Genomic DNA, 24,458 nt, shown 5'->3' on the forward strand with positions numbered 1-24,458 from the left:
CGGCCCGCCCAGTCCAACTCATTCATTCATTCACTCAGTCAGTCATTCATTCCCTGACGCTGATGGAGGCTCCCAGGGTGGTGGGTGCTGGTCCGGGTGGTGGGGAGAGAGCAGTGGTGTGACCCCTGCCCCCAGAGCCAACGGACAGTGGGAAGGAGAAATGAGTGAACGGGGATGCTGGGGCCAGCAGGGAGGGGGAGCCGGCAGGGGCCGGGCTTGCTTTTGGGACAAGGTTGCCATGAGGGTGGCTTTGAGCAGGGACTAGAAGCAGGTGAGGGGGAGCCGGGCGGGGGTCTGGGAAAGGGGGTCTGATGAGGGGCCTGCCTGGGGGCTGGGACGGGTGTGGAGGGGGTGGCAGGGGCTGTAGAGCCCCAAGGTCACAGCCAGGGCTGGCTTCTCCTCCGAGGAGAGCAGAGAGAGGTGCCTCCCGCTCCGGGACACGGGCCCCTAGGGCTGCTGCTGGGATGGGCAGGGCAGGGGACCCCACCGGGATGGGCGAGGCAGGGGACCCCACCGGGATGACCGAGGCAGGGGACCCCACCGGGATGACCGGGGCAGGGGACCCCACCGGGATGACCGAGGCAGGGGACCCCACCGGGGGACCCTCCTGCAGTGCAGGATGAGGGTCAGACTCCGAGAGTGTGGAAGCAAGCGAGGGGCCAGCCGCTGGAAGGACAACGGTTTGGGGGCCAGGAGGGTGGGCACAAAAGAGCTCAGTTTGGACAGGTGGGTGCAGAGGTCCTTAGCCTGTCCAGGTGGGGCGCCAGGCGGGACGTGGGCAGGGGCCGAAGGGCAGGGCTGGGACTGCAGAGCCGGGGACCGAGGGCGGCCAGTGGGGAGCAGGGCAGCCGTGGGGGATGCGTCCAGGGAGGCCGAGGAGGTGGGGCAGAGGTGGAGCAGGACACTGAGGGTCCAGAGGCCCCAGTGGTGCCGACGGAAGGAGGGACGGAGAGACCGGCTGTCATGGCGCAGCGGGCAACAGGACCGGCGGGGGCAGGAGGGCAGGGTGGGGGGGTGGACATGGGCACAGACCTGGGCAGGAGTCAGACGGGCCCAGCCCTTCACAGTGGGGTCCTGGGAGGGACAGACATGACAGGGAGTCTCCCCACTGCAGGAAGACCCCCACCGAGGCGCCGAGGGTGCCCCGAGGGAAAAGGTCTGGAGCAAGGATGGTGCGGCCCGGGGCTCTGGGGGCAGGAGGGAGAAGGTGTTTAGGGACCGCGGGGACAAGGCGGGAGATGGCCGTGCAGGGGAGGGGGCTCGGGCATCGGCCACCGCACTGGGACCCCCGCTGCTCAGTGGTCACAGCGTTGTCCCAGCATCAAACGAGCATCAAGTGGATGTCGGTTCTTGCCCTCAAGAGTTGCCCAGTCCCCTGGCAACTCCCGGGAAAGCCCAGCTGTCGGGCGGCCCGGGGCAGAGAGTCAAGGACCACCCTCGCCCCGTCCTGCATGCAGGCCCCAGAGGGAAGGGGGAGCGGCCCCCAGCCCAGGGCCGATTCCAGAAGATGGGCGGCTCCCGAGCAACCACCCACTGGGGAATCTGCAGGAAAAGGAGGCTTTAAAGGACAAAAGGGGACTCGATTGTACAGGGGGGTGGAGGGTGATCAGGGCGCAGACTTGGGGCCTGTGTAGGATGTGAAGGGGTCCCAGCCCACCCAGCACAGGCGCTTCCCGTGGGGACACAGCACCCTGGGCCTCCCGGAGGACACCCCTTCCCCGCCCCGTGGAACCCCAGCTGCACACAGCTGCCAGCGCCCACTGACCTGCCCGGGTCCAGGCCGGCCCTTCCCAGCAAGGCGGTAGGAGGCAGAACTCAGAGCAGGAGGAAGGGCCAAAAAGCAGAGGAGGGCGCGGCCTGCCGGGCAGCTGCCACCACGGTGCCCACCCCCATGTCGGCTGAATGCCAGCAGGACATCCTGCTCGGGACCGGCCGAGGGCTGAAAGGTGTTGGACCAGGGCAGAGCAAGGCGCCAGGGGAGGGGACCAGCACGAGACGAGCCACCAATGAGGCCTGGGTGTCTGGGGAACCCCCACATACCCCCACTGGAGCAACGGGCCACCCTGGGGCCTGGTGTGGGCTCTGCCTTCTGTGACTTCGTCTAGTCTCCTTCCTTCTCTGGGCCTCGATGCCCCCGTTGGCCCAGGCTGACATGTGGGAGCTGGGGGAGACCTGGGGGAAGCCCTGAGGGCTTCCTGGAGGAGGCAGTGCTTGAGGAGGCTCTGCCCTTCTGCCCTCTGTAACGGAGCCACCTTGGGATGTGGACACAAAGGAGTCGATACCTTCCCCAGCCTGGGAACAGGGATGTGTCTCTGCTCAGAACCCCCCCCCCAGGCACCCCCACTCCAGCAGATGCGGCCACAGCCAGGCACCCCTGTGCTGGCCACGGCCACTCCCTGGGACACTGAGCTCTGGGGATTCTGAGCTTTTCAGTCTGGGGGGATGGGGACCTTGGAGTCCTGTCAACCTTTAGGAATCCCAGGGTCAACTGCACCCCGAGAGGCTGAGAACAGTGACTTGGGGGGTGGGGAGAGTCCAGCGTCAGCTCTTGGTGCCAGGAGTCAGGTTGCTTCTACTCGGGAAGTGTAGGGCACATGGGGCCCAGCAGAGGCAAGGACCAGTCCGAGGAGGAGAGGGTCCATCAGCCGGCCACGGCGCTCTGCCAAGGAGGGGCCACAGAGCACCCCATGCTGTCACGGAGGCTCAGGGGCGGCCCCCAGAAGTAGCCCCCAGCCCGGTGTCGCTGGGACCAGAACCCATGGTGGGAGCACGTGGCCAGGACCTGGCGGCCCGAGGCTGAGGGAGGGGTTGGCAGTCATGGCTTCGCACCCCTACCCGCCCCTGCCCGCCGGATCCTCACCAATTCCAGGAGCGCGTCTGGTCGGTTTCAGTAGCGCACGCGTGGGAGCTGGCTGGACACCCGGAGCTGGGGGGGGCCGAGGGGCACCTCGGCACGTTCCGGAACGTGGCTGAGCTTGTGTCACCCGGGAACCTGCAGAGCAGAGCCGGATTCAGTGTCACGGGGGTGCAAGGGGACTCAGGCCACAGAGACCGGGGACAGCCAGTCTGCACCCGCACAGGCCGGGGACGGGCTGCACCAGGTGGCAGAGGCCTGGGGTCTTCACGGGTTGAGCCGCCTTTGCCCCTGACGATCCAGGGATTGCCTGGTGATGTCCAAGCCCCACAGGGAGGGTGACGCCCAGAGAGGCTGAGGCACACATCAAAGACCCACCACCGCAGCAGGGACAGGACTCGGACCCAGGTCTGCAAGGGGGCGGCCAGCCTAAGAGCACTTCGCCTGGTGGGCGGGGGTCTATGCAGCAGGACGCCCCTTGTTCTCCCAAATTCCCACCCTTACCAAGCACAGAGCGGGGCGTGGGCGCGGCCCCGGGTGAGCAGCGTCTCCTGGAGGGCTGGAAGGGGGAGCCCAAGAGGGTGCCCCAGCTAGGACCCAGGAGCTCAACATGCTCAGCCAGCGAGGAGCACGTTCCTGCACACACACACATCTTCATGCTCACAATGCACACACATTCTCACACACTCACATACCCCACAACACTCACACTCATGCACTCACATGCCACATATGCACAAACGTGCACGCACACATTCATTCACACACTCATGCATATTCCACAACTTTCCCACATGTATTCACTCACTCCCATGCACACACGCACACACCAACACATATCCACAACTCTCCCGCATATGCACACACTCCCATGCACACATGCACGCTTACACACACTCATGCACAAGCAGACTTGTAAGCCCATGGCTTCCTCCAGCTCCCCCCCCCCCAGCTCCAGGCAGCACCCCCTCTCCCACACCTGATGCAGCCCAAACCCCAGCCCCACGTGTCCTGCCACCACTGCCCGCTGCTGCCTGGCTCGAGGACACATTCCCTCCGCGGCGACAAGGCAGGGCAGTGACAGGAGCTGCACGCCAGCGCCTGATGCTGCAGAGCCCCCAGAGGCTGCAGTGCCTGTGCAGCCCCTTCCAGCCCTGGGCTCCGGGCAGAAAGTGGGCAGGGAGTGCAGTGGCCCGAGCTACTGCCCAGATGGTGTCCCTGTCCCAGAGCCCAGGCCCACTGCCCCAGGACCCCTCCCCGGCCATAAGCACTCTGGGCGCTGGGACACCCACTGCCAGAGGGTGGGTGGGAGACGGGCCAACCAGGAGGGAGGAGAGACCCACCAAGGCCAGCAGGTCGGGGTCCCTCCCCTGTCACGGGCCCCCCTGGCACAGCGAGCCTCACGCTCAGGGCTGGTGTCAGGAGGCGGAGGCAGACCCGCGGGCCAGGGGTGTGGGCTGGACCAGTACAAAGAGGCCAGCCAGAGAGGATGGGGGACCTGCTCGCAGAGACGATGAGGGACCTGCTCTCAGACAGGACGGGGGCCCTGCTCACAGCCGGCCTCAGGCAGGGCCCGGAGGTGCCAGCCGTGTCCCCCTGTCCTGGTGCCCCCCCCTCCTGCCCTTGGCCTTGGGGGCTCAGCCACCACTGTCCCCTGCCTAGAGACGCGGCGATGGGCAAGTCCGAAAGCCAGATGGAGATGGTGGAGAGGGCCGGCTGGTCCGGGAAGAAGGGCCGGCGCCTCCTGGAAGGGGGGCTGCTGCTGCTGCTGCTGCTGCTGGCGGGAGCCCTGGTGGCCCTGGCTGTCCTCTACGCCACCAGCGGAGGTGAGGCGCCCCCGGACCGGGCCCCAGGCTGCCCCCCACCCGGCCCTCGCCCCTCAGGAGGCAGCAACAACGCCGGCGGGGCAGGGTCCGCGGGCCCCGCGGGGAGCCGGGCGCGGCCCTGACCTGCGTGGAGCGGCCGCCTCCTCCAGAAGGCTCCTCCCGGGGCTCCGGCGGGCGCGCGCTGGCTCTGGGGGGCCCCCGGGAGGCCGCGGCCCGGACACCTCCCGCCCCCGCCCCGGGCAGCGCATCCCCAGGCGCCCGGCGCGATGACGATGCCCTCTCGGCCCCGCAGCAGGAGCGCGCGCCCCACGGCGGCGGGGAACAGGCCGAGCCCGCGCCCCCCAGCCCAGGCGGGCTCACCGGGCCGCCCCTGCGCCACCCCCGCGGCCAGGGCCCGCTGCAGGAGCGCGGCGCGGTGCGGCTGCCCTCGGGTCCGGCGGGGGTAGCCGGCACTGCCCACCCCAGGGGCGGGGACGGGAGGGAGAGGGCTGGGGAGCCCTCGGGGGCCACGTGAGCCCGGTTGTGAGGCTTCCGGGGCAGGACTGCCTCCCCACTCCGGCCGAGGGGTGCAAGGGGGCCCCTCTCCTCCTCTGGGGAGCGCGCGGGGCGTCAGCCCAGCCGGCCAGGAGCTCTCCCTGCCTCCGCGGCTGCCCTCTGCGGTGCTGGGCTCTGCTTGGTCCCATTTCTCAGCTGAGGAAGCCGAGGCCACAGGGGCTTCATGACCTGCCCGGGTCGGACCCGAGTCCCGGCGTGATCCATGAGCGCGCAGTTCCCTGCGCCAGGCCCGCGTCCAGGCGCCTGAATTCTCCCCGCGCAAGCCCCAGGGCCCTGAGGGGGTGGGGGGTGGAGGGGCGGCGCACAGCGCACCCGGTGGTGAGTGCCGAGGTATGGGGGGCTCCGGGGCCCTCCAACCCCGGGCATCAGGGAAGGCTCCAGAAGAGGAAGGGCTCACGCCCAGCCCAGAAGGAAGGGCGTCCCCAAGCCCTGGCGCGTTGGAAGGAGGCGAGTTGCCTCTGCAGGACTTCATGTCCTGTGGTCTAGGGGACTTGCCACCCCTCTTCTGGGGCAGTCAGGCCTGACCCTTCTCAGCCTTTTAAAAGACTCAACTTCGAGCTTGATTAATCCTCTCTATTGTACCTTGGTTTCTAGTTCATCGATTTCTGACTTTATCCTCAGTGTTTCTTTCCTTTTATTTTTAGATTTACTCCACTGTTCTCTGTCTGATTTCTTAACTTGTTTGCTTGGCTAGTTAGGTTTCAGCTCTTCCTTCTACCGTAAGCATTTAAGTCTAAATGTTTCCCTCGAAGTGCCATTTTAGCTAAATGCCAAAAGGTTTTATATACAGTCGTCTTCTTATTTATTTCTAAGTATTTTCTCATTTCTGCTATGATATTTTCATTGATTCAAGAGTTATTTAGAAATCTTAATTTCCAGATGCAGGCTTTTTTTTTGGGGGGGGGGAGGCTTGCCATTGTAACCTTTTTAAATTGATTTCTAACTTAACTGCATCATCAGAACATGGTCCATGTGACATTGTTTCTCTGGTGTTGGCTGCCTCTTGCTTTAGGGGTGACACATGGTCATTTTTATAAGCAATTAATGTGTGCTTGTGGAATATAAGTTGTTAAAAGAAAGCTTTTGTATATACAATCAATCAAATATTTTATATATTTACTTTTTTTCATTTGTTTGATCTTTCAATTACTGGCATATGTGTGTGTTAAAATCTTGCACTACAGAGTCATTAATTTCATATAGTTATCCAAATGTTAATTTGCCTATTTTAAGACAACATTATTATGTGAATACAAATTTAGAATTGGTTTATCTTCCTGGAGGTCTAAGCCTTTAATAATTGTGTAATAAGTCCCTATCTTAATGCTTTTTGCCTTAAATTCTATTTTGTCTGATATGAGTAAGAACAACTCAGGAATATTTGCTTGGTTTATTTTTTCCATTCTTTTTCTTTAAGCCTTCTCATATCTTTAGCTATGGATGTCTCTTGTAACAGTGTATAGCTGGATTTCGTTTTTTGTCTGACAATCTCTGTCTTTTAACTGAAAGATTTAGTCTACTTACATTTATTGTGATTACTGAAATGTATATTCTTTCCCTTTTGTTTTGTTCTTCTTATGCCTCTTTTTCCCTTTCCTTTCCTTCTTTTGCATTGACCTATTATTTTTTTTCATTTTATTATCCCTCTACTAGCTTGCAAGTTTTGAACTTTATAATTTTAATATTTATCTTAAATTTTTAAAACTATTTATTATATTTAAAGTTATAGATAAACACTATTAAGAAAATAGTGTTTCTTACAGTGAGAAACACATTCCCATGGCCCTGCTCCTGTGCTATAACACAAAGTTGTCTAGTGGAGACAGGGACTGTGTTTGGACCATGAAGTCTAAACTATTTACTATCTGATCCTTTACAGAAAAATTTTGCCAACCCTGGACTTAGGCTGTCTTGGTTTCTAAAGCTCACCCTTAAACTCTTGTCTTTTTTGTACAGTGTAGATCTTGAGGAGGCTTGTAAAGAGGGTGGTTAGCCCCAGGCCCCCAGTGTGGCCACCTGGCTGGACATCCCAGCTCTCCTGCCTCCCGGGTGTGAGTTTGCAAGGTTTTCGTAGCCCCTCTGTGCTTCCGTTTCATTGTCTGCGAAATGGAGGTAATAGTAGTACATTCCTTAAAAGCTTATTTGAGTGTTCGATGACTTGGTACATCAGTAACACTCAGAAAAAGGTCCATCAGGCTCAACATGATCAATCAATGTAGAGTCCATCACTGACTTCCTGTATGGAAGGTAGGTTCATCTCCCTGAGCCACCTGGGCCCTCACTCGCCCAGTATAGGTTTATCGTAAGCTTTAGGTTAAATCCGTACTTGCTGTTTACAATATTTTCACTATGTGTTTTTCACAGCTGGGCTATGAAGAATTGTGGGAGTATTTTCCTTTCTTTGTCATTATTTGGTTTTCTCTATCATTAATAGCTGCCTTGTTTAAGGGGTTTGTTTTGTCTTCTGTCAAATTACTTTTATTACTAGCCTGTCTTCTCCCATCTCAAATACACGCCTCACGCTTGTAACATATATTTTAGTTAATTGTGGAAAGTCAAAACATGTGACTTACATGTAAGGTAATAACAGCCCACAAATATCACTTATTAGTCACTGTACATGTAAGCCAGTTCAAGATGACATTTCTGAATTTTAAAAATCGTTTTCCCAACATCCCTGATCTTTTCTCCAAAATCTTTTTTTAATTGAACAGCTTTTAATTTTGCACAATCTGATACAATTCACTGTCTTCTGCAGAAAGCTATGAGTGTGAATTAAATAAAAGACCTTCTGATAGTTTCTAAACTGAAACGCAGTTTAGAGCGTGTTTATACTTTATCCTCTGTTGCTTACTGGCTGTGCGATCCTGGATAACTTACTTCACCTTGGCTCAGTTTTTGCTTTTTTTAAAAGTGGACGTTAGGCTAAATCTATAAGATTGTATTCATCTCAGAAATCCAATGTGTCTACAAAGCAGCAAAAGAGAGTAACTCTTGTGCTACTTTGTAGTTCTTAGGCAACTGATGTGTGATAATATGGCTTGAGCGTACACAAATATAAAGTATAATCTTTCCAGAATTCCGAGAATTTTAGAGCTGGATAAGCCTCACCGGTCTCTTTCACTTTTTAAAAAAATAACCGTTTCCAGTGTTCTTTGCTTCTTTGTGTAGATCCAAATTCCCATCTGGTATCACTTTCCTTCTTCATGAATTTCCTTTAACATTGCTTGTAACGCATGTGTATTGGCAATGAATTCTTTCAGCTTTTGTTTGTCTGAAGAGGTCTTTATGTCATCTGTATTTTTGCTGGGTATAGTTTTATGGGTTGACATGTTTTTACTCTCTGTCACTCCGTTTTCTTCTGGCTTTCATATTACTGATGAAATTCTTATTTTTGTTCCTCTAAATGTAATGCTTCTTCTTATTCTGGTTGTCTTTGAGATGCATTCTCTTTATCTAGGGTTTTTAGGCATTTGACTACGGCCTATCTAGGAGTGGTGTGTGAGTGTGTGTGTGTGTGTGTGTGTGTGTGTGTGTGTGTGTACTGGTACTTGCTCTGCTTGGGGTCCTCTGGGATGCTTCAGTTTGTGGCTTGCAATGATTCACTTATTTTGGAGAATTCACAGCTATTGTCTCTTCAGAAGATTCTTGTACTTCTTTCTTTCTCTTTCCTTTCTCTGACTCCAGTTACATGAATGTTAGATAGTTTGATACTATCCCACAGCACCGGGATGCTCTTTTTGGTTATTATTCACCCTTTTCTTCTTTGTGATTCGTTTGGAGAGTTTGGCCTGATTAGTCTCCAGGTTCGCTGATTCTCTCCCCAGCTGCGTCCCGCGTGCCGATGTGCCAGATTCTTCACCTGTAATAATGTGCTTTATATCTCTGGCATTTCCATGTGACTCCTTTTCATCGTCTCCATCTCTTGGCTGAAATTTCCCATCCATCTGTGTGTCGTCGCCTTTCCCATGAGATCCTTTAGCATTTTAATCTGAGTCTCCAACATTGCCAATATCTGGGCTTATCTCGTTCTATTGGTTGCTTTATCCCTTGACAATAGATTGCTTTTTTCTTGCTTTTTGCCCGTGTGCCTCATACTTTTTTATTGATTGATGGACACCATGCAGGAGAGTAGAGGCCAAGTGTTGCGGTCGCAATTGATTCGTCTGGGGGGGGGGGTGGCGGCCGGTCCGCTAAATCCTAGGCTCTCAGGATTGCTCGGAGTGGTACCGGCGGCGGGGGCTCTTTCCCGGAGGCGAGGGCGAGGCGGGGGACTTGGCCAGGTCCCCGTCGGAGGCGTTGCAAAGTATGGAGGGCGGCGAGAAAGGAACAAGGCGGGACACGTTTTCTTTTTAGGGTGAAGAAAACCAAGAGAGTTTATTAGGGGAGGAGTACAAGCTTATAACGGGCGGTCTAGAGGGCGGGGTAGCTGTAGAGGTTAAAGGCTTGGATTGGTTCTGAGAGGGCGCGGAGGTTGTCTTTGGTTGTTGGGTGTTGCACAATGATTGGTGCATGCGCACTGGCAGTAGGGGACATTGCATTGTAACTGGAGGGTTGAGTGGTTAGACGAGGGAGGCGGTCTTACCCGGCAAGCCTTCCTCCAACGGTTGGTTTGGGTGAGGAATTGGGGGCTGCCTCCGGCCTCACCTTCTCAGGCCCGGGGGGCTGTGGAGGGCGCTGTCACCCGTACCCACTACCCTCCCCAGGGGTGGATCCGGTCCCCCGGCCCAGGCCCGCCAGGTTTGACGCACGTAATCAGTATCCCGCACCAAGGTAAATAGTATTCGCGCCCAGAAATAGGCACCCGTCTTCTCCTGCCAGGCTGTGAGTGCGAGGGGGGAGTCAACCAGGCCGGACGCTGGTTTTGCTGACGTTCAGTTTTGCTGCTGGTATTTTTACCCCCAGTGCCCCAGAGACTCCAAGTTCCTTCTGAGCAACGGGCTGTTGTCACCCCACGCTTAGGGCAGCGGGGCTTGGGGTGCTTGTTCCTGCTCCCCTTCAGCTTTCAGAAATCCCCGGATGCCCGTGGCAGTTTCTCTCCGTGCTCTGTCCCTCGACAGGTGGTGGACTGCGGTTGTTTTCAGTGCTAAGCCCCTGCTGGGGTGGGCTCTCGGCTCGGGCAGGCCTGGGGGTGGGGCGCTCGGGGCTCCCTCTCCGTCCCCCGCAGTCGGCCTTTGCCTTCCCCTGAGGCTGGCCTTGGGGTTCCTGCCCCTCCCAGCCATACCTCTGCGCGGTGCCGGGCTAGGGTCCGGGTCCAGGAGGATTTTTTCTTCTAACCTCCGTCCGGCACCGGTGGCGTTTGCTCCCCACAAGAGAAGAGTGCAGGGAGCAGTTGGGGCTTCGTAGCCTGTGCCACCAGGGGGGCCGTCCCCGTCTTCCGACCTGCCTGCCCTCGGTGCCGCTCACACACCTGGCGAAGGTCATGGAGAAGAACTGTCAGTGTGAAATCCCCTTCTGCTGGGGACCCCCAGCTCTTCTAACTGAAATGCTAGCCCCCTCGCGGCCTTCGAGAATTTGTTAAAACATTAGCTGATTTCTTCTTACCCACTTGTTCGATGGCCAACTCTTATTCCCGGGCTCTGCCAAAGGTGAAAACACTCATGCGTCCGTCTGTCCGCGGAGGCACTTGTCACTCTGTAATCCTGTTTTCCTGATTTGCCTCGTGACATCAACTCTTGGATGAGCCCCAGAAAAGTCATGTTGTTTGTCAGTTTTATGGCTTTTTCCTGTTAGGATGAGAGTGGTGTTCTATTGTGACTCCCAGTGTCCTGAGTAGAAGCAGAACTGTTCTACCTTAAATTTGTATATTCCTATTAATGTAATAAAGTGTTAAACTAATGAATATATCCGCTTTTCTTCCACACAATACAAGGACTTTAGCTCTTCTCCCACCACTCCCCAGCTCTCATGGAATTACTGCTAAGTACTTGGATTCTATTGTAATTTTTAACCACTAAATGTAGGCACTGCTGTTATTTGATCTGGCCAGTGTTAATTTACATTTTCCCATGTTCCCCATTCTTCCTACGTCTCAGGCATTCCTGCTGAAATGATTTTTCTTCATTCCAAAGTGCATACTTTAGACATTCAATAATCAAGCACGGTCCATGGACAGGGGGCGTCAGCATCCCCCCAGAGCCAGTTAGAAATGGAGACGCTCACAGCTCCCTCCAGCCATGGGGTCACTTGCTGGACGATCAGAATTACCCCAGGGGGCTGGTGAGCCTCCAGAAATGGGTGGGACCCAGGAACGTACAAGGCAGGACCTCAGGATCTGGGTGTCAAATGGGCCACGTGATCAGGCAAGTTTGGGGAGCACTGCTTTCAATAACTGTCATCAGTGAACTCTTAGATTCTGTCTGTCTGAAAAATGACTCTTATGTAGCACTCACCCTTGAGTGATCATTAACTAGTTAAATAAATATGAACTATAGAGTTGTTTTCTCTCACTATGTTCAAGATTTTTGTCCCACTGTCTTCTGATTCTTATTGCCGGGTGTTCTGAAATCTGCTGTCAATCTGATTGTCATCCTTTTGCTGGTGAGCTCTCTCTTTTCTCTCTAAATTGTTTTCTTTCTGTCTTTGATTTTCTTGCACTGTTATCATGAAGTGCTTCTTTTTTCCATGCTGCTTTAGATTCATTGCACTTCCTGAATCCAAAGTATTAATGACTTCTATGATTTTGGAAAATTTCAACACCAGTCTTTTTTTAATATTGTGTGTCCCAACCTTCTCTCCACGTCTCCTTCCAAAATTATTATCAATATAAGCTCAATTTTCTTACTCTAGCTCCATGTCTCTCAAGTTTTCTTTCACATGTCCATCTTTTTTTCTGCATTCTTGGTAATTTTTTTAGAATTATGCTTCAATCACTAAATCTCTCTTTCAGAGTTGTTTATCTGGCCATTTAACCTATCCATTTAGTTGTGTATTTTTTTAATCTCGCAATTACGTTTTCTTATTTATAGAATTTCAATAACTTTTAAAATGATTCTTTTTCCAATTGCTTATTATTATTTTTTATTTCCCTTGCCCTTTGTTTTCAATTCTGTCAAATATTTCAAATTTACTTATTTTCTGCAAGAGTTAGCTACTGCTGCCTAACAAACCACCCCCAAACTCAGCAGCTTAAAGCAACAACCATTTGTCATGATGCACTTCCCCAAGGCCTGGCTTGGCTGGGGCACCCCCGTCCCACGTTCCTCCTCATCCTCCCATCACCAGCAAGCCTGGGCAATGGCGGCTGCAAGAGGCAGGTGAAAGCCCACAGGATCTCGGAGGGCCTAGGACCAGAACACCGTCATCTCCTCATTCCGTCATCAAAGCAAGTCACGTGGGCAAACCCAGCGTCAAGAGATGGAGAAATTATCCTCTGCCCTGTAGTGGGAGGAGCCACAAGGTCACGGGGCAAAGGCATGGATGCAGAGGAGTCACCTTCCAGATCGTATAATTCCAAAATTAGGGCCACTGATGCCATCTTCTGCAGCTTCTGGATTGTATAATTCCATACTCTGAATTCCTTGGGGTTCTGGTTCGGCTGTTTCTTTTCTCACCCCTAGAAATTTGTCTCCTCATAAACATAAATCTGTTATCTGCAGGAATCCTTGTTGCTTGGGCTGAGAAATTGTCCCTCCAGAGGTTACCTGTGTTTGTTTCCATCTGGCACCTTGGGAGGCCACCAGCCTGGGGCTGCTGTAAGTTAATTTCTCTGCCGTGGTTCCCTTGACCACACAGTCACGTGAGCACACGCACCACACCTGCCTGACAACCAGCCAGCAGTTACACTCTCAGGGGAGGTGTGTTTTATTCTACCCAGTCTAGTTCTTTGCCAGCCCTCTTTTTTTTTTTAAGAGAGAGAGGAGGAAACATAACTTATTCAGATCAAGGTCAATCTCTAGGAAAGCAAAACTTTCAGAAGAAATGTCAAAATTCCTTTTTAAAGAATAGAAAGTATAAGTGAAAATAAGTGGCATAATACAGAAGTTATTCAAGTCAACAAAATAAAAAGAAAAGATCACATGTTAATTGGTTATTTAAAGAAAGCTACTCTCTTTTGGAATTATGAAGGAAACAAGAGCTTGTATTCAGGGAGAAAAACATCCTTCTGTGTTTCCTGTTGCTTGTATTTGAGCATTAGAGTAAGTCAAGTTTAATTTCTAATCAGCATTTGTGTCAAAGGGGTCTTGCTTTTTGACTTTTTAACTTACTCAGGAGAACAAATATTTCAAATGGGAATATGGAGGCTGGAACTCCAGATTCGGCCACTTGCTGGTCATGTGGTCTTAGATATATCCTTCAACCTCCCTGTTAGTTTTCTCATCAGGAAAACTGGAGATGTGACCCTCACAGGCTTCTTATGATAACTTTAACTTCATGTAATTTGGGGGCAGTGCCATGGACAGAGTGGCTATCTCATCCATTTCAGTGTAGGAAACGCTGCCTCGAGAGTCCACTCCGTCTTTGGGCAGCTGTTGCGCTGCAGCATCTGATCAATTCACCTCCTAATTTCCTCCAACAAGCAGCTATGGCAGCCAATGTTGGGAATGCTATGGAGGCAACAGAAGAGGGAAGTGAGCCTGACAGAGCTGTTATCCATAGCTCCTCAGTCCCAGCCTTTTGTTCTGGACATTTCTGATGACAGGAAACAAAGGAGGGGCACTTGGGGGTCTTCTAGATCACCATCAATATTTCTTCACCCTTTCTGCTGCTCTTCATTCCTTCCCGCCAATCCAGGCTTCCAACTAGTTTAATTTTCTTTCTGCCCAAGGACATTTCTTTAGCATTTGTCATAGTGCAGATCTGCTGGAGATAAATTCTCAAAGCTTTCATCTAAAATGTCTTTATCTCACCTTCATTTTTGAAATATATTTTTCTTGGTATAAAATTCTAAGCAGATAAGCTGCTGATGGAATCTTTTGTCAGCATTAAGTTCACTCCATCGTCCTCTGGCCACCATTGTTTCTGATGAGAAGTCAACTGTCTTTTTCCCTTTGTCTGCTTTTAAGATTTTTCCCTTTCTCTTTAGTTCTCAGTTGTTTGGGATGTTGTTAGATGCAGTTTTCTTTGTGTTTATCCTGCTCAAGATACACTGTACTTCTTGGATCTGTAGGTTTATATTTTTCAACCATTTTTAAAAATTCTTAGCTATTCTCTCTTCAAAAGTCACTCTAGCCCCTACCAGAGTCTCCTCCGGGGCTCTAGTTGCATGTATGTTAACGATTTGATAGTGTCCCACAGGTCTCAGGTCCTCTGTTCAGTCCTTTAAAACAAACTTTTAATTTTACAACAGTTTTAGATTTACAGAATTATTGCAAAGATAGTACAGAGAGTTCCCATATACTCCATACTCATTTTCACCAATTATCAACATCTTACATTAGTATGGTACATTTGTAACAGTTAATGAACCAATGTCGATACATTCTTATTAATGAATGCAATAGTTTATTGAGATTTCCTGTTTTCCCCAGATGTCCTTTTTCAGTTCAGGATCCTGTCCAGGACACCATTTATGTCCTTAGGCTCTTCTTGGTTGGGACAGTTTCTCAGAATTTGCTTGTTTTTGATGACATTGACATCCAGTTTTTCAAGGATTTCTGCCAGTTATCTTGTAGAATGTCTCTCAATTGAGATTTGTCTCATGTTTTGGTCATGATTAAAGTGCCAATCTCATCCTGTCATATCAAGAGTACATATTATCAGTATGACTTGTCACTGTTGATGTTGACCTCGGTCCCTTGATCACTTGGCTTGAAGTAGTGTTTGCCATGGTAAAGCTACTCTTCCTTTCTCTCCCTGTGCTCTTTGGAAGGAAGTCACTTTGTGCAGCCAACACTTAAGGTGTCAGGAGTTGCTGCCACCTCCTTAAAGGTGGAGTATTTACAAAAACTCTTTAGGGTTCTTCTGCGTGGGCAATTTGTCTCTTCTCCCCCGTTTGTTTATATCACTATGGAGTCAACACATTTATTTTATACTTTGGGTTATAATCCAATTTTACTTTGTTTTCTTTTATGGCTCAGAGTGTTCCACCTTTGGCCATTGGGAGCTCTTTCTGTTGGCTCCTGTATCCCTTTATATACACCCATCACTGAGGGTTGTTTTTCTAAGTACTTTCTGATTCTCTAGCACTACAACACATACCAGGCTCATCTGTTTATTTCCTGCCCTGTCTTTAAGAAGTCCTGGTTAACATTTATTGGAGGATGGTGTTAGAAACCAAGATCTGGGTGCTTGTTGCACTCGTTGCTCCTGGGGTGTCACTGTTTCTAGGCCCTCCCAGCTGACAGAGCAAGGAGATCCATGTATGCATACTGTTCTAGTTTGCTTATGCTGCCGGAATGCAAAACACCAGAGACGGATTGGCTTTTATAAAAGGAGGTTTATTTGGTTACACAGTTACACTCTTAAGGCAATAAAGTGTCCAAGGTAACACATCAGCAATCAGGTACCTTCACTGGAGGATGGCCAATGGTGTCTGGAAAACCTCTGTTAGCTGGGAAGGCACGTGGCTGGTGTCTGCTCCAAAGTTCTGGTTTCAAAATGGCTTTCTCCCAGGATGTTCCTCTCTAGGCTGCAGTTCCTCAAAAATGTCACTCTTAGTTGCTCTTGGGGTGTTTGTCCTCTCTCAGCTTCTCTGGTCAAGAGTCTGTCTTCAACAGCCGTCTTCAAACTGTCTCTCATCCGCAGCTCCTGTGCTTTCTTCAAAGTGTCCCTCTTGGCCCATGCTGAATGGGCGGGGCCACACCTCCATGGAAATGATCTCATCAGAGTCATCACCCACAGTTGGGTGGGGCGCATCTCCATGGAAACACTCAAAGAATTACAATCTAATTAACACTGATAGGTCTGCCCACACAATATTACATCAAAGATAATGGCGTTTTGGGGGACATAATACATTCAAACCAGCACACATACTAACCCATAGGTACGCACATATCTATAAATATTTCTATATGTAACTGTCTGTATCTATATCATGCTAAACATGAGTCCATATCAATGTCTCCAGCTCTAATCCAACACTGCATGGATCATTCCAGCCTCCTCCCCTTACTTATCTATAACCTCCCACTAGGTTATCTTTGATCCAACACTGAGAAGTCTAGCTCCCGCCATCTTCCATACATTTACTTCATTGCTCATGTGCTTGCAGAGTTTTTTACCCAAATCCGCAGCATGAACAACCTTATCAAATAGAGCACACGCTTACGCACAGTTCCTTTTATAGACCACTCATTTCCAGTGACTCAGGTCAGCATGGTTTTCCCTCCCCACTTCAGTGAGGTTCTGCTGTACATCTTAATACATTTAGAATTGTTTGGCACATTTGCATTCCATCCTGGGATCCCCCCTCCCCCTAAATGATTTTTAAAGTTTGCAGACATTAAGGCTTACTCTTTGTGCTGTAAATTTCTATGGGTTTTGACAAATGTTAAATGTCTTGTATTCACCATTACAGTATCATACAGAATGGTTTCATCATCCTAAAATCCCCTGTGCTTCACCTGTTCAACCCTATACACAAACAAACTCCAAGCAGCCACAGATTTTTTTACCATCTCAATATTTTTGCCTTTTCCAGGATTGGCATTGTACCATATGTAACTTTTTTTGACTGGCTTCTTTCACTTAGCAATGTGCATTTAAGATGCATCCATGCATTTTCATGGCTTGATAACTCTTTTTCTTTTAATTGATGAATAATACTCCATTATATGATGTGCATTGGTTTATGTAGCCATTCATCCACTGAAGGACATCTTGTTTGCTTCTGGTTTTTGTTGATTAAGCTCTGCTATAAACATTCACATGCACGTTTGTTTTGTTTTTTGTGTGTGTGTGGACATAAATTTTCAAATCAGTTTGTTAAATACTTGAAAGCTTGATTATTGGATCAAATGGTAAGACTGTGTTTTACTGCCAAACTGTCTTCCAAAGCAACTGTACCATCTTGCCTTCCCACCAGCAATAAACGAGTGTCCCTGTTTCTCCACCAGCAATTTGTGTTGTCAGTTTTGTTTTTTGTTGTTTTGGTTTTTTGGGTTTTGTTTTTTTAGCCATTCTAGTAGGTATGTAGTGGTATCTCGTTTTTCTTTTAATTTGCATTTCCCCAAAGGCAATGATGTTGAGCATCTTTTCATATGCTTATTTTCCAAATATATTTTTTGGTGAGATGTTTGTTCAGATCTTTTTCCCATTTTGTAATCATGTTGTTTGTTTTCTTTTTGTTGAGTTTAAGAGTACTTTGTATATTCTGAGTACAGATCTTTTATCAGATATATGTTTTTCAAATATTTTCTTCCAGTCTGTGGCTTGTCTTTTCATTCTCTTGGTTTCTTTCATGGAGAAGAAGTTTTAATTTTAATGAAGCCCAACATCACTTTTTTCTTCTGTGGATCATGCTGTTTGTGCTGTATTTTAAAATTCATCATCAAATCCAAGTTCAGATAGATTTTCTGCCATGTTTTCTCTAAGAAGCTTTATAGTTTTGCATTTTACATTTAGGTCTAACTCATTTTGAATTCATTTTTGCATAAAGTGTAAGGTCTATGTCTAGGTTCATTTGTGTGTGTGTGTGTTTGGACATCCAAATGTTCCAGCACCATTTGGTGAAAACCTATCCCTTCTCCACTGAGTTGCCTTAGCTTCTTTGTCAAGATCAGTTGACTATATTTGTGTAGACCTATTTTTGAGCCTCCCATTCTGTCTGATCGGTGTGTCTTTTCTTTCACCAGTGTGAACAGTATCACACTGTCTTCATTACTTGTAGTCTTACAGTAAGTCTCAAAATCAAGTAGTGTGAACTCTCCAACTTGGATCTTCTTCAGTATTGTATTGGCTATTCCAGATCTTTTGCCTTTTCATGAAAACTTTAGAATCTGTTTGTCAATATCTGCAAAATAGTTTGCTGGGATTTAATTGGGATCGCACTAAATCTATAGGTCAAGTTGGGAACAAATGATATCTTAATAACGTTGGGTCTTACAATCCATAAACATAGAATCTCTCTCTATTTACTTAGATCTTTGATTTTTTTTTACCAGTGTTTTATAGTTTTCTACCTATAGATCCTATACATATTTTGTTTAATTTATGCTTAATTTTTTCATTTTTAGGTGATATTATAATGATTTTTTTTATAATTTCAAATTCTAATTGTTGCTGGTATGTAGGAAAGCAGTTGAATTTTGTATATTAACATTTTGTTCTGGGACCTTGCTATATTCACTAATCAGTTTTAGAGGAGTTTCTTTTGGTTGATTCTTTGAGGTTTTCTACACAGGTGACCATATCATCTGCAAATAGAGACCATTTTATTTCTTCCTTTCCAGTTTGTATATCTTTTATTTCTTTTCTTGTTTTATTGCACTAGCTAGGACCTCCAGTATGACGTTGAATAGAAGTGGTAAGAAAATATATCCTTGCCTCATTTTCAATGTGAGAGGGGAAGCGTCCAGTTTCTCACCATTAACTAATGGTGCTATCTCTAGCTTTTTGTAGATGTTCTCCTCTGTTCCATCTTCTTCATGCTTTTTCCTTTGTGTGTCAGTTTGGATGATTTATATTAGCCTATCTTCATGTTCACTGATTAGTTCTTTTGCAGCATTCAGGCTGCAGCTAAACCTGTGGTCTTAGTGTCCTGGGGCCGCCGTAACCAAGCACCACAAACAAGTGGCTTAAAGCGGCAGAAGCCTACTGCCTCAGCGTGCTGGGGCCAGAAGTCCAAATCAGCCTTCAGCCGGGCCCCGCTCCCCCGATGGTGGCTGGCGGGCCTGGACACTCTGCCCAAGTCTCCCCTTCTTGTAAGGACCAGTTGGATTGGATTCAGCCCACATGAATCCAAGTCGGCCTCATCTGAACATCTCCAAAGACCCTGTTTCCAAATAGAATCACGCTCCCAGGACTGGGGCTGAGGACTCGAATGTATATTTTGGGGACACAGTTCAATAATGCCCATGAACAAATTCTTCATTTCTTTTTTTTCCCCTTTCATCTTAGTTCTTTTTTATAGTTCCAGTCATCAGATGACATTCACCATATGTCCGTATGTCCCCCACCTTTCCTACAAGACCCTTTTCTTATTTATCATAGTTATTTTAAAGACCTTGTTTGCGTCTTCTGACACCTGGGTCACCTGAGTCCACTTCTTTGGGCCTTTTGGTTTTTTCCTGGTAATGGGTCACATTTTCTGATCTCTCCGCTTTGCTGCCCTGCCCCTGCCTTGGGCGCCTCCGTGAGAGAGGATTGGTGTTGGGGTTCAGCACACCCTGGGGCTGCGGCTCCTTAGAAGCCAGCCCAGCACACCAGCCCACACGCAGGTGTAAGAGGCTTGTGAAACGTGCATCCAAAAACAACAAAAGCAAATTAAAAAAAAAAAAAAGCCCATCCCCTTTTTATAACCCCCCACTTCTAGAGCACGTCTGCCCCTCCCTGGCTCCAAGAGTGAAACAGGCACGGGTTTCCCTTTGGGGAAGGCTCAGCCTTTCTGGCATTTGGTCCATGGACGTCTCCTTGTATCCTCAGCTCTCTGGTGGCCCTTCTAAAAGCCCTCACCCTGTGGCATGTCCAGTCCCCAGCTTGCTCTCCTGACTGGGGTGGGCTGAGGGTCTCCTGGGACATCCCATGGCCCCATGGAAGCAGAGGCCCCTTCCTGGGCTCCTCGTCTCGCTGGAGGGCAGCTGGGGGCCTCAGCCTGCTCTGCCCTGAGCCCGGCCCGGGTCTCTGCAGCTTCACCGCTTCGCTTCTATTTCCGGCCTGTGGGGCTCATCCTCCTCCCAAGCTCAGCTTTGCCACGATGCAGGTGTCACCCGGCAGGGGTTGCACCTTTCTCGGCGGCTCCCCGAGGGCAGGACCACCCAGGACTCCTCTGGGACTCCGCCTGCACATGATGAACAGTGTTGGGTTCACGAGTGAAAACTGTGGGCGGAAGGAAACGGCGGCTGCCAGCAGGGCGGAGGAGGACACTGCCCCCTTGGGCCCTATGCCGTCTCGGCGCCCAGAGCTGAGCCGGGCCTCAGCCCTCCCGGCCCGGCCTGAATGTGCCGTCCTCCCTGCCCCCCGTCGGGGACACCCAGCCGGATCTGAAGGGGCCAGGCCTGGCCTGCCCCATCCTTGGCCCTGGGGTCTCCCCGTCCTCTGCCTGGTCCCTCCTCCCCTCCCACCGGGAAGCTGACCCGGGCACCCCTCCTGCACGGAGCTGGGGGACGGCAGGAGGCGGCTTTGCACCTGCAGCCGTCAGCGAGGGTGGAGGGGCTCGGCTGGGGGACACGGACGGGACGGGAAGCCTGCAGCATGGACCCCTGACCAGCCCCTTCCACGGGGCCTTCCCCCCTAAATCAGACAGAGCCTCTGTTGGGGAAAAAGTCTCTAAGTCCAGAACCTTCCAAGCCCAGGTGCGTGGGTGGAGCCAGAGTGGGGGAGAGGGGGCCCCGAGGGAGCTCAGGCAGGGGCTGTGACGGAGGCCCAGAGCTCCTCAGACCCCACCCGGCAGGGCCCCCTGGCACCCTGGACCCAGCCCCATCGGAGAAGGCGGCTGCTGTCCCGCGGGGGCCCCCAGAGCGGCGGGCTGGAGGGGCGGCGGCCGAGCAGCGAGCAGCGTCTTCTGTTTCTCCCCAGGGAAGCCGCTGCCACTCTTTACTATTCCGCTTTGTTTCTCAAAGGAAGAGAAGACCACTGTAAAACGAAAACCCCGAGGTAGCTCTGCCTTCCCTGCCCAAACGTGGTCCCAGGCAGGCGGGCTCGGACACCGGGCCTCTCGGGGGGCAGGGGGCCCTCGGCCAGGGGGTCCTGCTGCACCCGCCGAGCGCTGTAGGTGGGCAGGCCACGCTCCCCAAGTGCCCAGGGTCCTGCTGGGCATAAAGGACAGTGGTCGGGACCCCCGCCCGGGGCACCTGCTGTGCAGGCAGCGGGGCAGGTCCGGGGCCAGCAGGGCGGCTCCCTGGGGGCTGGGCAGCGAGGAGGGGGAGTGGAAAGGCCAATCTGGGGCTGGGGGCCTGGGGTGCTGTGAAGGGGAGGGTCTGCAGAAGCGGAAGGTGTGAAGGGCTCCAGGGGGCTGCAGGGATCTAGCAGGGACCAGGCCCACCCTCGATTCAGGCCCCAGCCCTGGACCCTCTGGGAGGGGGCCGCGCTGCCCTCCCGCGGGTGGGGTGAGGCCGCCCTGCGTGCCCGGCCCTGCCTCTCTGGGGCTCACGCCGCTCCTTGCCCGCAGACCTGCAAGAAACCGTGAAGACCATGGAGCTCTGCACCAGCCCCGGCTGCGTGATCGCAGGTGAGCCCCCCCCACCTCCCCCCCCAAAGCCGTCCGCGACGCTGCCCCTCCATGAAGCCCCAGGGACGAGACCCTGACTCACTGCCTAGGAAACCTGGTGGGGTGGGGTGGGGGGGATGGGAGGGGAGGAGGGGGAGGGGAGGAGAGGAAGAAGGGGAGGGGGAGAGAGTGGAGGAGGATGCGGAGGGAGGGAGGGGAGGGGAGGAGAGGAGGGGAGGGGGAGGGGAGGAGGAAGGGAGGGGAGGGGGAGGGGAAGGGAGGAGGGGAGGGGAGGGGAACGCCACCCTGAGAAGCAGGGCTGGATCTTCACTCCTGGCTCCCGTTTCTCACCCCTGGCGCCCCCAGCCCAGCCCCAACCCACCTGGCCCCGCCCCCAGCCCCATCCCCCTCCATGAGCTCCACCTTTATGTGCTGCTTCGATCTTAGGGAATTCCAGTCACATTTACCGAGAGAAAAGGGCTCTCTTGATTTTAAATTTTCCTCCATGAACTTGTCTTAAAATTGGGGGCCCTACGCTGCTATTTGCAGATGACAAAACCAGTGAATGTGGTGTGAGGCATCATAGCGACCCCAACTCCGCCGCGGTCACCAAGGCCAATGGTGACGCTCTTGCAGAGGCCCGGCCTCCAGGGTGACTTGGGCCTGTGGCCGGGGTCCTCGGGGCCAGCTGACCCTGCACATCGCGGCTCCCGGGGGCAAGGCCTCCCCACCACCGGGAGCAGCCCCCGCTCATGGTGGCACGGCCGCACCCGCGGCCCAGGAAGTGGCGCTGTCAGGGGCAGAGCTCGGCCCCAAAGACCCTGGCCTGAGCCAGGAGCGGGCGGCAGCTCTCAGGGACCGTGCCAGCCAGAGGGGGGCTGCCGGGGCCCCCAGATGTGCAGACGAGGAAACGGGAGCTGGGAGAAGACACAGGGGGTCAATGCCACGTGGCCAATCAGGGCTGACACCAGACCTCAAATCCAGGTCAGGGGGCTCTACCCTGGCACCCAGCCTCGCCGGGGCTCAGAGAAGGCGCTTCACTCCCCAAAGGACACACAGCAGGGGCTGGTTCCCAGGGGACAGGACTGCATTTGAGGACAGACTGTCAGCTCTGACCCCCCTTCCCTCCTCACCCTGCCCCCGACGAGCAGCCGCCAGAATTCTCCAGAACATGGACCCGTCCCAGGAGCCCTGTGACGACTTCTACCAGTATGCCTGCGGCGGTTGGCTGCGGCACCACGTCATCCCCGAGACCAACTCCCGCTACAGCGTCTTCGACATCCTCCGGGACGAGCTGGAGGTCATCCTCAAAGGTGGCGCAGTGCGGCCGGGGGGCATGGGCTGGGGTCCGCGGCCTCGCCCTGGCAGGGTGCGCCTGGCAGCCACGGAGCACCCCTGGGCGCCACCTCCTCTTCCGTCCGGTGGGCACGGAGACGGCCGGCGGAGGACAGAGGCCGGCAGGGGCAGGGCCAGCTCCGGCTGAGCACGGCCCCTGTCACGCCGACGTTCTCCCCTGCCCACAGCGGTGCTGGAGAACGCCACCGCCAAGGACCGGCCGGCCGTGCAGAAGGCCAAGCTGCTGTACCGCTCCTGCATGAACGAGAGTGAGTGCGGGCGCGGCGGGAGCGGCTCCCCCGGGGCCCAGGGGGTCAGCTCTGGGACACCTGGCAGCCCCCAGTAACCCTGGGAGCCCCAGGACCCCCGGCAGCCCCAGGACCCCCGGCAGCCCCAGGACTCCCCCTGCAGCCCCAGGGGAAACCAAAACAGCCCCCAGAATGCCCCAGCCCTGCAGCACGGCAGGATGAGAGTTGGGGGGACCACTCAGGACTCACATTGGGGTGTCTGTGTCTGTGCCCCCACTGGGCTCCCTGGGGGCATGTATGCACTGCCAGCTGCCCGTGACCTGCTCACCCCTTGGCTCCAGACCCAGGTCCCCTTCTGCTCAGGCAGGAGGAAGTCAGCCTGGAACTGCTGGGGACACCCAGGAAAACGGGGTGTGCTGGGGGGATTTTTGGTGTTTGGGTTCCTATCTGCTTCTTGACTAGACTCAGGGCACCACCAGCCCGGAAGCCCCTTAGGTCCTCCGCTTGGGGAATCAAGCCCAGCCTGTGGGGCCTGGGGTTTGTCTCTAGCACCCCTGAGAGCGGGGTTCTTTGGGACCCCAGCTTTATGGGTGGGTGTCTCTCCTCCCCTTCTAGACTGTAGGTCAGGTCACCCGGTTTGGCTGACACCCTCCCGGTGTCCTCTGCAACCTCACAACTTGGCCATCAGCCTGAGTTGTCCTGCATTTCTGGGCATGTCATGCCCCATCCAGCCCTTCCTCGCCACACTGCTGGGACCAGAGCGCCCGGGCCACCCCGAGTCATCAGAGAACAAACTGGGCTGCTCCGTGCTGCCCCTTCTTCTCAGCCGCTTGCCCACCCTTCCCACTCACCCACTCTCAGCTCCGAGCTCGGCTCCCCCGGCCCGTGGGTGCAGCCGCTCCCATCTCCTCCTGGGCTGGGCCCGGCCTCCATCCTGCACCGCGGGGTGCTGGGGCTCATGCCAGCCACCTGGACATCCCCGAGGGTCTGTGTGACAGTGTGTCCACACGCCGGCGCCAGGTGAGGTCCCGCCCTCTCCCCTCCCAGGTGTGATAGAGAAGCGAGACTCCCAGCCCCTGCTCGACATCCTACAGGAGGTGGGCGGCTGGCCAGTGGCCATGGACAAGTGGAACGAGACCGAAGGTAAGGCCAGGGGACAGGGGCCCACCTCTCAGGCAGACACAGACACTCGGCCCAGACCCTGGGCTCGGGGCCTTCTGGAAGGGTTGCTCTCCTGGCTCGAGCCACCACCTGGCTGGCTGCCCCTCTTGGGGAGCCCAGGAGGCCCAACCCCACCGGGGCCAACCTTGGGGTCCTGGGAGCCAGTTCGAGCACTCTGTGGGGAGTTCCTGCCCCTGCTGGTGGGGGGCTGCCTGGGGCTGGGCCCGTCC

The 24,458-nt window shown here is 53.0% G+C and overlaps 1 protein-coding gene and 1 long non-coding RNA gene across 2 annotated transcripts in view; one reads left to right on the forward strand and one right to left on the reverse strand.

Moving 5' to 3' along the window:
* Window positions 1–4,526: 4,526 nt before the first annotated feature.
* Window positions 4,527–24,458, forward strand: part of MMEL1 (membrane metalloendopeptidase like 1) — a 33,785-nt gene continuing 13,853 nt past the window's right edge. The window contains exons 1-6 of the mRNA XM_037828718.1: window positions 4,527–4,680; window positions 20,854–20,931; window positions 21,446–21,505; window positions 22,636–22,797; window positions 23,008–23,088; window positions 24,115–24,210. Of these exons, the coding sequence (XP_037684646.1) occupies window positions 4,527–4,680; window positions 20,854–20,931; window positions 21,446–21,505; window positions 22,636–22,797; window positions 23,008–23,088; window positions 24,115–24,210 (631 nt within the window). The remainder of the gene's footprint in view (window positions 4,681–20,853; window positions 20,932–21,445; window positions 21,506–22,635; window positions 22,798–23,007; window positions 23,089–24,114; window positions 24,211–24,458) is intronic.
* Window positions 22,248–24,098, reverse strand: LOC119528074. Its single transcript, XR_005215549.1, has 3 exons — window positions 23,919–24,098; window positions 23,317–23,455; window positions 22,248–23,074 (listed from the first exon to the last, which is right to left on the reverse strand). It is a non-coding gene; the product is annotated as an uncharacterized LOC119528074 (long non-coding RNA).

Source organism: Choloepus didactylus, chromosome 2 (genome assembly GCF_015220235.1).
Source record: "Choloepus didactylus isolate mChoDid1 chromosome 2, mChoDid1.pri, whole genome shotgun sequence".
NCBI classification, from domain to species: Eukaryota; Metazoa; Chordata; class Mammalia; order Pilosa; family Megalonychidae; genus Choloepus; species Choloepus didactylus.